This window comes from Choloepus didactylus, chromosome X (genome assembly GCF_015220235.1).
Source record: "Choloepus didactylus isolate mChoDid1 chromosome X, mChoDid1.pri, whole genome shotgun sequence".
In the NCBI taxonomy this organism is placed as follows: Eukaryota; Metazoa; Chordata; class Mammalia; order Pilosa; family Megalonychidae; genus Choloepus; species Choloepus didactylus.
The window spans coordinates 172,262,540-172,279,075 of record NC_051334.1 but is presented as its reverse complement, the minus strand read 5'-3'; the positions used below and the strand labels follow the sequence as shown (position 1 = coordinate 172,279,075).

Here is a 16,536-nt window from a genome sequence, read left to right as displayed (position 1 = left end):
AGAAGAGAAACTATTCTTTAAACAGACACTCCTCAGTATTCTGAGCCAACATATTTCAGGTGAACACAAAACAGCTTAAATTTTGATGTCTGTACCAAATGTTAATCTCACTTTTGTTTTTATTAAATACTGGTTATACCTAACATATAAATTACTTTAGTAATAGGCATCACAGATGGTGTCTAAAACTAAAGGTTTGTATATTCCTAATTTGGGAACTTTGATGTTTTTGGATAGTATCTCATATTTTCCCTCTTAATTTTTAATGTTTTCTAAATTTCATTTCAGATAACTTAAAGAGTAACGAGTAAACACTAGTATGCTTTCATTAATATGTCTACTTGTCATGTTAATGAAACGTATTAAGAGAAGGGACAGGAGATGGCTTTCAAGGTAATAATTAAATTGCACTAAAGGAGCAATCCCGAGTAACATTTTAAATGATCTCTTCACTAGTTTTTAATACAAGAAGGTAGGTGTGGGAAATATTTTGTGAAATAACTTGCTTAAAGGTACAGTAATGTTGCACACTAAAATAAGGCAATGATTACATTATTGGGTATGGAGACTCTCTGCATAATATCTGAGATTAAACAAATTCTTACAAGCAAGGGTAGTGAAGATAAAAAATGAGAAAAGACTGGTTCACTCCTGAACTCTAACATATTTAGTTTGTGAAAAATAATGTTCCTTTGCACTTGGTCTTTAGGAAAAACAGAAAAGAAAAGAAGTTCATCTCTGAATAGAAGAGATAGTAAGCTGCATTCAAGTATTGAGCTGGAACAAATGGAAAAGGAAGAAAGGCCACCGGGTTAGTCATTTCTAAGTACAAATCTTAAATACTGATTTAAAAGACGTATGTCTGGCAAGATTGAGTTGCTTGTAAGTCATTCCTAATACTGGAAGCGAAAATATCCCTTTAACTAAAAAAATGGACTTCAGTATCATGCTCGTGTAGCTGAGGCCAGAAAAATCTGTCTTTAAATGAAGTATTTAAATCGTGACATCATCTGAGCAAGGGGTCTATAATGAAGCTGAGGAAATAAATCACATAATGTTAATATAGATAGATTTGTACTGGAAGAGTTGATTCACTTAAGCATTTCTTGTTTTACTGTTCATCAATATGCATTTAGAAGTTCTAAATTACTGGCCACATTTTGAACTTCAAAGCTTTGCTATTTGGGCATCTTTCCACTGCTGATTATAACACACACACACAGTTATTACTAAAATGCTTCTTTATTTAAAGTAGTTTCTTTTGAACACCTCTGCCCCCATTCCAATATTGCCCTTTTGAATAGGTTTGTTGCTGCTTCTTCCTTTTTTTTTTTTTTTAACCAAACCATTTTCACTTACAGAAGACTCAACTTACTTGATTAAGGTCAAATCCTATTATAACAAATACCATTGTCACAGGAATCTTTATGAACATAAAGGTTTATTGGAGCCAGATTTTTAAGACAAAATTCACTTTCAACAAATGAATTTGGTCAATCCCTTGGAATTTTTGGCAGTGGATTTGACCTATATAATCATCATGTATCTGTGGCATGTATCTGTAGAAATTTGTGTAAAATAATACTGAATTGCAGAAATTCAAAATCATTTTTAGACTTGTACAGAGTTTTCTCTATATGTGAGTTCCTCCATAGAGACTCCATACAGTGGGATGTGGGTCTGTTAACTATATTACCTAGATTGCTTCATTGGGATTATTGCAGTATGCTGTGGCCTTGTCCCCTTTATTCAGGCAATCTCTTCCCTAACCTTGCAGGTAGAAACCTGTTAAGTAAAGGACAGATGCCATCCGGTCACATGGCAGTGTTCAGTCTTATCATGTTATGTGGTACTCTCATTGTCTCTACTTAGAGGCTGGGAAAACTATCATTTGCAGCAGTTCACATTGCTCTTTCTTGCTTTTCATTTATCTGTGAGACTGTTTTTGATTTGTTCTCATCGTTTAGCCCGTCGCTCATACCTGAGTCCTCAGGAGACCAATTTAATCAGTCGTCTACTCGTCCCAACGAAAGCATCACTGGCCAGAAGCAAGAGTGCTGCTTCCCTGTCCAGCCCTGGAAAAGATTTTCCAGGTAAGAGGCATTTGGTAAAAAGCCTGGATGTGTTATTATTTACACTCAAAAAGTAGGCCATATCATTTAACTTATTGCATTTAGGCATAAAAAATAATTTGAATCAATAGTTACAAATTAGTGATTTTCCCAAGCCTTTAATGTTGTGTATTTATTTTATGACTTCCCGCATGATAGAGTAGTTATCTGCATAATAGGTAGTTGATAGGATGCAATAGCTAACTCTGGTAGTTGCTAGATTTTGAAGCTCTATGGGTTTTTTGACCTGAACTTAAATGTTTCCCAGAAATGTAAAAAGACCTGGGTTTTAAAAGTATAGAAATCCTTAAATAATATCAAAGGAGAAAGTCTCCTACTCCATACTCCTCTTTCCTACAATATGGAAGAATAACAGTGAACTGCTCTTTAGCTTCTAATTAGGGAAATAAAGATTTTTAGTAAAATAAAACCAATCTTCAGGATTGTATGGGCTTTCTCATTTACAGGTTACACACAGTGGTAATGTGTCTGTGGGTAATAAGAAGTCACTGATAATGGAAAGCTCTAATGTATTGCTCCCATCATTTTTTGCTGTTTATTATCCATTCCACCATACCCTATCCCCTTTGCTTTTGGCAAAAATTTTTCGGTCATTATTCATTATGATTAGTAAAATGAATCAAAATGCCATCACAGACTTTCCTCATAGAGCAGCCTTCCTTCTTTTGGTTCTGATTCCTAATTTTGTTTATGCTCAGTTATTTGTATGTCAGATTATCTGTCAGTCTCCCCCACAATCTAAGGTAAGATAGTTCTAATTACTTTCATTTTAATTTATTATCCCCTTCAAAAAATTCAATATTTTGCCTTAAAATACCTATAGCTAATAGAAATCTAGTTATTAAACTTAGGGTTCTGTTGGCTTTTCTATAGCACAAACTGTTGGTGTTAAATAATATGATGGTTTAATTTTTAAATGTCATCAGTATTATCCCAACAACCAATAATAACAATATTTTTCTTTGCATTTATACATATTTTCCCAAAATTGGATCATAGCTTACTTTATTTAAACTCGATATATGCCATTTTCCATGTCTAAAGAGTGCATATTATTTCTCTTAATGACTGCCTTAGTATAATACCAATTTCCTTTTGAATATTTGAATTATATTTTCAATGGCCCTCTTGAATATTTGAATTATATTTTTCATTGCTTCAATTTTATACATGATGCTATAATAAGCAGACTTGTAATACATTTTTATGTATTTACCTGATGGTTTCTGTAAGGATAAATACGTAGAAGTGGAATTGCTAGGACAGAGGGTGTGTACTTTTTAAATGGCTTTTGATACATATTGTCAAAATGTCTCCCAGGAAGAATATGCAGGTATACTGTCTGACCAGTACTTTATGGGGTTGTCTGGTTCCCAACATTGGCATTATCGTTTTCCTCCCTCTTAGCTGACACCGAACGTTACCATTTTTTCCTGTCTTTGTCCATTTTGTAGGCAAAAACTATTTAGATTGTTAAAGCTGGAAGGGATCTTGGAGATCCAACCCACTCTGACGAGTATCTAATTACGTTTTTTAGAATTGGTGAGAAAATGCTCTTCCTTACATTACATTCTAAAACTATCAGATATGGAGTGTTTTACATAATTTATCATCTGTAATGGTATGATCTCTGAGCCTGGCAAAGATGTTTACATTAGTTTTAGAAAGTGATCAAGAGCTTATGATTTTCTCTGAAAATTATTCTGAAATACGGTTTGATTCAAATAGAAATGGCTTTTTGCAAATACCTACTTTGGAGAAGCATCGTCTTTTCATCTGGAATAGACTATTGCTTTCGCAGTGACTGCTGTTGTAGATGTCGCTTCCGAAGTGTAAACTTTGTGCTGGTTCTGCTCTGTGTCGGTTTCCCTAAACACCTCCTGTGTTGTGTGTAATCTCTGTGGTTTCCTAATATATGTGGTTTCTCTCTTTCCTCTGTTCTCATTAGTTTACCGGGTACCTGGTGCATTTTCTCTTGTCAGATTTCCCATTTTACGGAATCTCACCCTCTGTCCTCATCCATCTACAGGTATCAATAATTTGCTCCAGCCTCTAAGGATACCCTTGCGTAGCCATAGTAGTGATGAATTGAAGACTACTGTCGTGCCTCCACAATCAACAGTGAAAACACCTCCTCAGGAACAACCAGAAGTACCTCCCCAGGAGCAAGTAGACATGCTTCCCGAGGTGAGCATGGACACATCCCCGGAGGTGAGCATGGAAACTTCCCCCGAGGAGAGCACAGAAACATTCCCTGAGGAGAGCGCAGAAATGAACCCCAAGGCAAGTGTGGAAACATCCCCTGCGGCCAGCGTGGAAACATTCCCTGCAGCAAGCTTGGAAACATCTCCTGAGACGAGTGCGGAAACATTCCCTGACGCGAGTGTGGAAACATTCACTGACATGAGCATAGAAACATCCCCGGAGGGGAGCATGGAAACGTTCCCCGAGGGGAGCGTGGAAACCTCCCCCGAGGTGAGCATGGAAGTGTTCCCTGAGACTAGCGTGGAAATGGCCCCTGAGGAGAATGCAGAGGCGCCCCCTGAGGTGAGCGTGGAGGTGTTTCCCGAGGCGAGCATGGAAGCTTCCCCTGAGGCAAAAGTAAGAGACTCTCCATAGGTTTATTAAGTGCCTTCTTTGCCAAATTGTCTATTAAAATATGTATATTTAGTAGTATAGGTCATGATCAGATTTCCCAGTGTAACCAACTTATTATTTATAGTATTCTCCATAAAATTAAGAAAATAGGATGTTTCATTTAAACTAATTTAGAATTCTGTAAAATCCCCAAAGCTGGAATCTTAGGCAATTTTTAGTAGATGGGAGAAAATTTAACAGTTTATATGAACTATGCTTCTGAACTCTGAAGAAGAAATTTTTAAAAACTGTTCCAAATCCAATGAAATTAGGTTTTGAAGTAGATTTCTTCAAAATAAGGCACTGCTTTTACCTGCTTGCATTGTGTATTATTAATTATTACTCTGGAAAAAATATCTCTAATTTGAACATACATCAAAGGAAATTCTCATGCAAGAAAGGACAATTGGGGGTTTAAAGGAACTCATATTTTTATTCAGAATGTTTTTCTCTTAAAAAGAAAAAGCAGCCTCTGTGAAATCAATGTTAGTCATTCCTTATCTTATTGTTTTGATCTTTTCAGAAATCAGAAATGGACAAACAGCCTTCAAACCCTGTTACCAAGAAGCGCCTGTCATCGTGCATACCGTGTTATAGACGGTCATTGTCTCCTGCACGTGGGTGGCGTCCACCCTCTCCCGTTAGTGTTACGTAAGTAGCTGGTTTTACCAGGACTAGTTTCATGTTAGTATTTCCTAAATGAGATTGTGTAGTGTGTGTGATAACAAGAATGTAAAGAGAAAAGTATTAAAAATGGAGGTTTTTTCTTCTCTTAGAAAAATTTCCACATTATGATAACAGTAACCCATACTATAGAGCAATTAGCCCACATTTATCACAAAACAATATCAGACTTTCTCCATTAACTATTAATTTTTCCCAGCAGGCAAATCCCAAAGAACTGCCCCCCGTCACCTTCACCTGTTACATCAAAACACTCAGCAGCAACGTCTTCTCTGTCCTATAAAATAATACCTGTGCAGCGTACTCTGTTTGCACCAAGTGCGTTAAATACTCTCAAAAAGAGAAGGGAGGCAATTTCTAAAGCTCCTTACAAATGTGAGACTGTGAGCCAAATCAATATGCCATCACCTAACCTGGAGAAGGAAACTACGACTCTCGGTCCTAAGATCTCTGAAGGTAAGCTCTTTAACGATGAAGTTTAGTTTAACAACATGGGAAATCTTAAGGTAGCCAGTATGGTTTGGGAACAGTCACCTTCATTTTATTCCCCAATTCAAAGAAATTTAAGGAGTGATCTTTCTTTTTGATAAAGAGAATTCAGTAAATTAGTGGTATAATGGAATGTATCTCCTGCCTACTTGTCCCAACAGAGCTTCTTTCTTACTCATCCCCACCCCTACCCCCTTGTTTTGGAAAATCCATTTTTAGAATCATTGTTAAAAACACCAGTTGGATGAGCGGGTTGGACTAGGTGATCTCTACAGTCCCTTCCAGCTCTGATGTTGGATGGTTCTATGAATGGGCCTAACCTATTTTCCATCCTTGGAGATAGAGGTAAGGGTCCACGTATAGACTCTAAAATGTGGTGTACACTGGTTTGTGCAGTATGTGGGTTCCTGAAAGTGCTCTATTAGTATTTTGCCTGTCACTTGCATTCTTAATACCCATTGACATTACTTGATTTCAAATACACTAAGGAATTTTGCTTTTTGAAGGAATTCTACACTGAACCCTTTAGTAATAGAAACAAGCTTTTTGTATTAATAACTGTTCATTCCTGATACATCTGAAAATTCTCATTTCCATATGTGGTTTGTTTAAAATGAAGAAGTTAGTCACATAGACTATATTACTTTGCTAATAAAATTCCATGTGGTCATTTTATTTTACTGACAGTCTTGGATTCTTTGATTATCTGCAGTTAGTCACTTTATGATCAACCAAATTATAGTAATTTACTATTATCAAAGTTTACTTAAACAGTAATTACCTAGTAAAAATGATGCACAAATCTCAGTTTGTATGTACAGGATGTTTTTGTTTAGTCAAGCATTTAAGATCTTCGTCTGTATTCATTATATCTTAATCTTTTCCCCTAGGGCAATTTATTCACTTAGATGAGCTAAACCCAAAGTAGATGTACATTATTTCATTTTGGAACAAGTAGTTACTAAAAAGAAACAAAATGCTACTGCTATCTTTGGGAGGAAGGGTTTTGAAAAAAATCTGTTACAGGATCCACCTATAAGTTACCTACTGTTTTAGTTTGCTTTGCTGCCAAAAGCAGGTACCATAAAATGGGTTGGCTTTTAACAGTGGGAATTTATTAGCTTACAAGCTTACAGTTTTGAAGCTATGAAAATGTCCAAATCAAGGCATTATCAAGATGATGCTTTCTTCCTGGAGACCAGCTGCCAGTGATCCTGGACTCCTCTGCCACATGGCAAGGCACATGGCAGTGTCTGCTGGTCTCTCCCTTCTCTTGCTTTCAGCTTCTTGTGTCCTTTTCCTCTCTGTATTCATCCCATTTATAAAGGACCTCCAGTAAGAGTTATTAAAACCCACCCTGGGCCAAGCCTTAACTGAAGTAATCTCATTAGAAGGCCCTACTTACAATAGGTTTACACCCACAGGAATGGATTAGCTTTAAGAACATGATTTTCTGTGGTACATTTTCAAACCACCACATTTATTATTATGAATTTTAGGCTATGCACATTTTTTTTTGTTTTTTAATGCTTATGGTTGCCTTGCACTTCTTTATTGAACTGAGAGGCAATAAGTTCCCTAAACTAATTGTTCCACGTTTATTTAAACTAGAACCCAGTAATAAAGCCATGCCAGGAACAATGAATGCTGAGGAGGCAACGAGAATTTTGGCAGAAAAACGCCGCCTTGCTCGTTTGCAACGAGAAAAAGAAGAAGAAAAAATGAAAAAAGAAATGGAGCTAAGGTCAGTACAAAATCCTCCTTTCTATACTACAAATTTTGGCAAATTTTGAAAGTCAAAAATTTACTCTTAAGTTATACGTATTAGAAATTCTCAAAGAGTAATTGACTTTTCAGTGTTGCTCAGAAATGATGTATTGCCTTCTAAGCAAGTACAGAAAGCATTTCAAGCCCTTGTGAATGGCTTAGCAGAGAGGACACTGGAGCCATTAAGGTGTGATATAAAAATGCAAAGAGAGAACTGAACTCATGCCCGGGTTCTGGTCTCTCAGCTGTAGCAACTGAGCAATCACACAAGAATGTTTATTTGCATTCACTGGTCTTAGCCCTTTTCTTTATTTTAAAAGATTTTTGTCACTTTATAATTTATAAAACTTGAAATTACACTTATTCATGTTTTACTTTGGGTGCTTTTGAATGACCTTTGTGACACCTGAATCTCACCAGTCAGATGAGTCACTGCTGGAATGATTTCTCGAGGGCCACAAATCTCATGTACAGTTGTGTGCATTCTAACTCAGTCTAAAGGTTTCTTGATCCCTGACCTTGAGGCCCATTTTATTTTTGGCCCTCTGTCCACTGCCTATGAGGAATAACTACAGTGCTGACTTTGTTTTTAAGTATTAAGTGTTCTTTAAAATATAATCAAATACTTTCCTTACACTTTATATGGGGTTGGGAGAAAGGAGAAGGGGATATTGTGAAAAGCAAAAAACAAAAACAAAAAAATGAGAAATAGAAGAATATTATTCATTGCTTCATGTAAACAGAGCTCATTTAGCATTTTGAAAGCACTGAATACTGGTCATTGTGGACTGGGCTTTCCTCATCTAGGTACAGCCAGACCCTTCTCTAAATTATCCCTCCCACTCCCATGTGAGCTTGGGCATGAGCGCATATAAATAAGGCCTTTTGGAGGGTCCCATGTCTCTAAAACGATTAGGAAGGAGTGACTATACCCATCGTGTGTGTGTTTAAGATGCAAAGTAGTTTACTACTTAATAGATGTCTTTTTCTATAAGTAAGGGCTAGTTTTCCCCATTTGAAAATGAAGAAATTACCCAAGTTCTGTGTAGTAACAACCCAGAAAATGTAGTGCATCTGGTATAAAATGTGAATTGTATAGTTATACATAAGGAGTTTAACTATAAAAAAAAAATGCACATACTACTAACCAAAGTCAAAAGTAAATTCTGAAAGTTATTTAAATATTCTCCATTAGGAGAGTGAAAGATATGGTAAAGAAAGCAGATGAAGGGCAAGAAGAAGAATTCTCAAGATTCGAAGATGAGCAACAACAAAAGGAAATTAAAAAGAAAGGGGGTCAGGACGAAGAAGAACAGGGACTACTACTACAGGTTTGCTGGCTCTACACTTAATTGGGGATAAGAATATGATTATGAAGTTCAGTTGAAACCCAAAGCAAAAATATATTTCTCCAAGAAAGAAGATGAGCAGATGCAACATCTCTGACTACATTTTTTTACATTATACCCTAGCTATTATCCAATGCCACTGCCAAATAATTCTCCACTACCCTTGGCAAAATCTTAGAATGTTATTCAAGTAAAACAGAAGCAGAAAGCAGCAAATTATAGATTAGAAGTCCTTTAGCTTGTCTGCATAAACAACAATGCAGTCTGGTTTCAGGTAATCCAGATTGCTGGCACGGATTGCATATCCCATGCCAGTTTTCCCAGTTTTGCATTCTGTAGTGGCACACACAATGCAACTGCACCTCATGCTCCTTTCCCAACAGAGAAGAAGATAAAATAACATGAATACCTCTAAAAGTTTAATCAAATTCGCCGATAAGAATGCCTCACCCATCTAGATTCAAATCACTGGGGAAATAAATCCCCAAACTGAGGACTATACTCGGTTTGAACTCACATAGCCCAATGTATATTCCTGGTTTTAGTGAATCATTCATCAAAATTGGCTACATCTTGCATGAATGATTGTATACCTATGCATTCCATGAGATAGTACCTTTAAGATTCCTCTGAGTGCTTTCGGTAAATGTAAGAATTTTGGCTTCTGTTGATATGTTAATGGATAGCTACACAATCACATACACTTTTTAAATACACTTTTTATTTTGATGTGATTTCAAATTTACAGGACAGTTGCAAAAATAATTCTAAACCCATATGGAGATCTCTACCATACCCCCCACACAGATACCCAGATTCACCATCTTTTAACATTTTGCCACATTTGCCTTGAATTTTATCTAGCTAGCTATCCATCGATCTGTCTGTCTATCTGTTCTATCTATTTTCTAAGCATTTGAGAGTAGGGTGTACACATGAAGCTCCTTGAACACTTTTCGAATATAGTGGTCTGATATTCATAATGATAACCCTGCAGTCCTGGAGAAGACTTACATGCCTTTTAAATCCTCCACATAATATTTAGTAGCCTCATTTTTTGTATTCTAAAGCTGATTTGAAAACCGATCATGCATGAATGTCATGTATGTAGGAACTCTCATGTAGGAACTCACAAGTTTTCATTCTTTTGTTATGCTGTATTATAGTTTACTGTTTAACTTTTTACACTAGTTCCCTCCAATGTCACTCAGAGATACAGAGGTTAATGATATTTTTTATACAAATTTCCTAGAAAGCAGCTGCCAAAATTAAAGCTCAGGAGGAAGCTGACAGACGGAGGAAGGAACATGAGAGAATCATGTTGAAAAATTTGCAGGAACGTTTGGAACGGAAAAAGGTACCCCCCTCTCTGTTGTTGGGGTTTGATTCTTTGTTCAAAACACCGTTGGGCACATGCTATCAAAACATGCTTTTGGAAATCATAAGTCTCATGCTCATCCCTGATGGTTCTCCTACTAAATTCTCTCCCTCGTTCAAAGATCTGACCTTCCCTAAACAGATGGATCTCTTCTTTAATTGACCATGCCTCTCCCTCATGGACCATTGGTGGCCATTACAGCAATGCCTCGGTGTGTCAAACTTCTGGGAGCAGACTCCTTTGAACGTAACTCCTCGAGTCGTGGAGGTGGATGGTGGAAGTTAGAGTTTCTGCTATGCTGGGCTGGAGATGGCAGGACTGAGTGGGAAGAAGCAGTAGATGCAGGCCTCTCTGCCAGGCCAAGGTGCAGTCGTCTGTTTGTCGGTTGGGCCTCACTCCTCATGTGGTTCATCTGGGAGCAAGGAAGGCCCTCCACCTGGCTGAGGTGCTGCACGTCTTCTCTCACCCTGAGGAGGCCAGGGAGCTATAGCTCTTCTCACCATCAGGGAAAGAGGGCACACTGGGGAGGGAATTCTTATCCCTTCCTAGAACTCATTCCTCCTCTGCCTCTGTGTGATTTCTATTTCTTACAGCATAATCTCCGGCAGCCAGCCATGTTGGGTTGTGTTGCTTCCATTTAATACAGGTTTTGTCATATTAGATTACTTTCAGAGCTCTAATTGATCTGTAATAAATAATATGTGCTTGGTCTGAGTAATGGATCTCTGAATCTGCAAAAGGAGGAGTGAAAAGTTGTCATGTAGGCATTCTGTAGATTACTGTGAAACTGGAATTGGAAGAAGGAAACCAACTGATGCATGATGGTCTTTTGTTGGTTACACTCATGGTTTTAGACCAATCACTAATGTTGTCCACTTTTGTAAAAAAGAAACAGTCACCTTTTTCAGGACCACTGTCTTGTATTTAATCTGCATTTTCATGTTTGAATTTTTATTTTCCTTTAAATAGCGAATAGAAGAGATTATGAAGAGGACGAGAAAGGTAAACACATATGCTTCCAAAGTAAGTCTACTCACTCCTCCCGGCAGTGCATCAGAATTCCTCTGGCTTCACATTCTTGCTGACTTTTTCATTTTTGCCAGTCTGGTGGTAATGAACATAGTATCCCATTTGCATTTTCCTGATTATAAAAAAGGTGGAACATGTTTTCACGTGTTTAGTTAGCTTTCACATATTCTCCTATGTGAAATCTTTGTTTAGCTCTTTTGCCCATTTTTCTTAGGTTGATTTGTCTTTTACTTACTTGTGGTTCTTTAAATGCTTTAGATGCTGCTACTTTGTTGGTTCGATGTCTTGCAGCTCTCTTCTCTCAAAAGAGAGCTCATCTTTTCTTTTTTTCAGTGTTGTCTTCTGAACAGAAGTTTTTAATTTTAACGTTATCAGTATTTTCTGATGGCTGATGAAGTTGAGTACCTTTTCGTATGTTTATTGGCCATTTGGACACCCACTTTAGTGGCATACCTTTTCAAGTCCTTTGCCTGTTTTTCTTTTTGGCCACCTGCCTTTTTCTTGTTGGTTTTTACCTACTCTGGTTTTGCAAGTATTTTTCCCCTCATTGTAGTTTGCCTTATACTTTCTTAATGTCTTTTGATGAAGTCCTTAAACTTATTGAACTCAAATTTTTCAATATTTTTCTTTTATAGTTAGTGCTTTTTGGTTCTGTTTCATAAATATTTGCTTACCCAACATCATGTCTTTTGATGGATTGCATGCATTCAAGGATTTTTTCCTCCAAAATCTGTCTTCTTTTTTTTTACATTTTCTGCTTCAGAATTGATATTTTGCCTGTTTACAGTTGCCCAGTTGTCATCATTCCTATTACTAAGTAATGTGAGAATTTGGAATAGAAATGTCATTTCTAAAAAGTGCTGGGAGTCACCATCTTAAATGATCAGCCGCTCATTGGCCTGGGGAGTTTCATTTCAAGCAGCAATCAAGAATTTTTTTGGTTCTTCACTGATTGACCCCACCTTGGCTAAGTTAGGATTGCGTGTGGGCAGAGAACGAATGCCAACCCAAGGGAGCTGTCCCTTGGCTCCAGCTCAGGAAAATATTCCATTTTTGAGCTTCTTTCTCTAGCTGGAAGATACAACTAGACCTGCCTATCCATGTCCCCTGTGGATCCTTGGGGCCAGTTAAAGAGGTTAGGTTTTATTTTTTAGTTAAAATGAGAAAATTAGCAATCAGTCCAGCCTTGAAACCCATCTGCTCTCAAATAACTAAGCCAAGATGATTGACTCTCAGGTTTAATCAAGATTTTCTTTTTTAATCATAGACCCCAGAGACAACAGGGAATGAAACATATGAGGAGGACGAGGCAGACGATGAGGGTGAGACGGAGACTGACGAATCCTTTGATGAAATGACACCAGGAGGTTTGCTTGCTTTTTTTGAGTTCTGTTAGTCACCAATTAGGAGCTAGACCTGCCTAGGTTCATATCTAGGCTTTTCTGCTTCTGAGCCATGTTTCTTTAGGCAAGTTACTTACCCTCTCTGTGCTCAGTTTTCCCATCTGTAAAATGGGAAGCTAATGTCCCCCTCACATGGTAGGCATGAGGTTTCAGTGAGATAATCTGTACAATGCTAAGAACAGTGCCTGTCACATAGTAGACTCTCAATAAATGTGAGCGCCTGCTGTTAGCATTTTACAGGTTGTACTAATAGACTGTAGATGGCAGCTCTTTCTCAGTTGAATGTGAGGATTGTTAGCATTTCACAGCTCAGGGCCTAGCAAGGTATCCATGATTGAGCGGAAGTGGAATTCCACTTTCCACCTCATTAAGGAAAGTCATATCTTGCTATGACTGCCCTCTAAAAGTTGTTGATTGCCTCATGAGCAGAAACCACTTTATAGTAGCAAGAATTGGCATTTGAGAAAACGGTATCCATCCATCCAGTTATCCTGCAAGCAGATATCAAACACATAAGTCAGGCACTCTGCCAGGTTCCCTCAACTTCAAGGATCCTTAGCCAGCGAGGAGACAGACCTAGACACAGGCAGTTACACTAGCACTAGATAATTGCACTAAAAACAGCCTGGCCAAAATGCAACAAGGGCATAGCAGTGGGAGCACCTGGATCAGTCTGACTCAGTGAGTTGAGGAAACTTGAGTGTAAGGAGACAGCATTTGAAGTGAGCCTGAAATGAGGGTTGGAGTTTGTAAAGTGGATGATCACAGGGGAGGGGTAAGAAGCAGGGTACAGTCCTGCATTCTGGGCCATCGTTCTTTCCTAGCAAAGGAAAGAGGACCAGTTCTTCAAAGGTAGTCCCTTTGGGCAGAGGGCAGGACGAGTGTCCATGCTGGGCAGTGGCCAAAAAAACAGGCAGCGTTCCACCTCCCCCCCCCCCCCCCCCCACACACACACACACTCACCGGAGTACAGCCAGCACTTTTTCTTGTATTGGTTATTGAAACTCTGGTTTTAATCTTGATTCCCTCCCCCCTTTTTTTGTCCTAGCATCTGTAAATGGTATCAACTTGCCTCTGAAAGTCAAGACATTAACTAAAACTACTACCAAGAAGCCGCCTCCCAAGTTGGTTTATTTGGAAGCAGCCTCAGACAAAGAGACCAAAGCGTCTGTCAACGGTGGCATAAAAATCTTCAAGAACAAAAATGCAAGGGACCCTCTGACTCAAGCAAAGGGTACCAGGTGAGACATGATAAACTTCATGGACTATGATTGACTAAAAGATAGTATTTATTGGCTCTTAGTTTGTACCAAATACTATGTCAAGCACTTGACTTAAAGACAGTCCTCACAACAACTTTGCTAGGCAAGGATCATCTCCATTTTTACAGATCAAGAAACTGAGGAGCAGAGAGGCTAAGGGCCTTATTTGCCTGACATCCCACTATTAAAGGGCAGAGCCTGAATTCAAACCCAGATGCATCTAACTCCAAAGCTGTGCTTTTGCTCTTATGAAACAAGGGGAGAAGATGACAGCATTTATCAAGTGACTGCTGTGTGCCAGGCATCTTACATTGCCTATTTTAATTATTGTAATTCTGTGAGCTGGCTATTAATATCCTCATTTTACTTATAGGGAAACTAAAGAGCTGAGGTTATCTCAATTACCTTAAATCACCCAGTTCATAAATAGGGAGAGTGGGAATAGGTTCTTGGAAAGAAATGCTACTCAGGTGATTGCTGGAAAAGACATGAACTTTCAAGGGCCATTGAAACGAGAATTTAAGAGCCACAGTGATGGTAGGGATGGAGCACTGGAGCTAGAAAACCTGCATTAATTCTCTGACTGCACCTTACTGGCTGTGTCCTTGTTCAGCAGGATTTCTGGAGCCCTGTGTGCTTGGCTGTGTCCTGCTACTTGATGTCTCCATGGAACCCTAGGACTTCATAGGAGACAATTTCAAAACCATCATGTTCTGTGATCTCTAGGGTCCCTTCCAGCCTTCCCATTCTATGAGTCTGAAAGTACATTTACTTCCGAGGCATTTCTTATAAGTTAATAAAAGGCTAGGGCTTCTTTCGGGGCAAAGCTTTGGTTTGGGGATAATCAACAATTCTAACTGAAGCATTTCTTTCCAGGCCCCCAACCCCAAATATGGTAAACCGGGATGCTGACATCATGAACATGAGTGTGGTTGATGGCTCACAGGGACCTTCAGAGAGTCTCAATGGTAGCCCCCAGGAGTGGATCTGCAGCAAAATCATTGATATCTTGGGCTTTGCAGAACCACATCTGTTAAGCCCTGGTGGTTCCCCTTCAGAAGACCACCAACAGAATGTTCCAGATGCCATGAAACTTCACCCGAGTCCTTCAACATCTTTCGAGGATGAGACAAAAAACCCCGTTTCAGTTCAGTCAGGTAAGGTCTCATCCCATCTTCACAGGCCATCGGCCTTTAACCCTCCTCTGCTTCCCTCCGTTCCACAGCAATCTTTGTACCGTGTGGCTTCGGAGCAGAGGGAGAAAAGTAATGATGCAGAAGAGTTTTCGATTAGGCCAGTGTTGAGAGTGTAGATGACTTGATTGTAATTTTTATATCCCCAATTCCCACTAGATATTAAAAAAGATAGGCTGCTTTCCCTGAAGGGACTGTTCCCTCATTTTGTATCTTATTCCTCTGAGCTCCTGACCAGCATGCCAGTATTTATTTAGGGCACATAAATCGTGAGGTATCTGGAATTAGGCTTTCAACCCGTGTGTCCCAAACCAAAAGGCCTTTGTTTTTCTTTCCTTGAGAAATTCTCTGTGAAAGGAAGAGGCATTTTTGGGCCCCTTTGGGGATGGGGGTGTGTATGACACTTAAAACAACACCAGTGACTCCCCAAGGGGGCCTGCCAAATGTCCTGGGTCTGCCCCAAAGGGAGGCCAGGGGCAAGTTTCTATGCCATCAGCATTTCCTTTACTAATCTTTTTTTCTTTTTCCCTCTGGTCAGAAATAATGTGAATAGCCCTACAGCCTGGGAGGTTAATTCATCCACCTTCCACTCAGGATCTCAACTCCCAGGTCTCGGCCCCCAAACTACTTAATAATGTGCATCTAACCTGGTAAAGAAAAGGACCATGGGGAAAAAAAGGAAAACATCAAAAGTCACCTCAACATATCTCAGAAACACATTTTTGTTTTTGTTTATACCACCTTGTTCTCTTGCATCAGAGGCCAAAGTTTTGACGTTTGAGTAAAATGTCATCTATGCTTTCCTGTAACAATCTCCATTGTCTCTCATTCTTGCGTTTTCCTACCAAGGTGTTAACCGTAGTGAGTGCAAATCAAGGATATGTTTACATAATGATAATATTAAGATTCCGAAAGAATCCCTATTGAAAGAATAATTTTCTCTCAGTACATATTTTAAATCTTAAAATAATGTTTAGTCTGTTTAACAATTGATTTAACAATCAAAAACTCATATTTGATCTTGTAGAGAACATAATGGGTTATGCAGGGAACTCGCTTTGTCAGATGGTTTCTAATATAAAAATACCATAGGTTGCACAACACAGGAAATTGTGTCTTACCATTTTATTTTATTTTTTTCTTTTTCACTCTGACACAGTCTGTGTTAGCGAGTGCTCAGGCACTTAGTACGCCCCAAATGCTGGGAGTCCTG

At 38.6% G+C, this 16,536-nt stretch overlaps 1 protein-coding gene across 4 annotated transcripts in view; it reads left to right on the top strand.

Moving 5' to 3' along the window:
* The window catches only part of MAP7D3 (MAP7 domain containing 3), a 30,973-nt gene extending 14,836 nt beyond the window's left edge, over positions 1-16,137 (top strand). Inside the window, exons 7-19 of one of the 4 annotated variants that reach the window (XM_037821834.1) lie at positions 710-811; positions 1,968-2,093; positions 4,162-4,607; positions 5,293-5,420; positions 5,656-5,909; positions 7,554-7,686; positions 8,905-9,040; positions 10,311-10,415; positions 11,406-11,459; positions 12,733-12,832; positions 13,917-14,109; positions 15,007-15,287; positions 15,862-16,137. In XM_037821834.1, coding sequence (XP_037677762.1) covers positions 710-811; positions 1,968-2,093; positions 4,162-4,607; positions 5,293-5,420; positions 5,656-5,909; positions 7,554-7,686; positions 8,905-9,040; positions 10,311-10,415; positions 11,406-11,459; positions 12,733-12,832; positions 13,917-14,109; positions 15,007-15,287; positions 15,862-15,872 — 2,069 coding nt within the window. In that variant the 3' untranslated portion in view covers positions 15,873-16,137. Of the gene's footprint in view, positions 1-709; positions 812-1,967; positions 2,094-4,161; positions 4,734-5,292; positions 5,421-5,655; positions 5,910-7,553; positions 7,687-8,904; positions 9,041-10,310; positions 10,416-11,405; positions 12,601-12,732; positions 12,833-13,916; positions 14,110-15,006; positions 15,288-15,861 lie in introns of those variants that run through there. The other 3 variants (XM_037821833.1, XM_037821832.1, XR_005214588.1) reach the window with 3 other exon arrangements.
* The last annotated feature ends 399 nt before the right edge of the window (positions 16,138-16,536 follow it).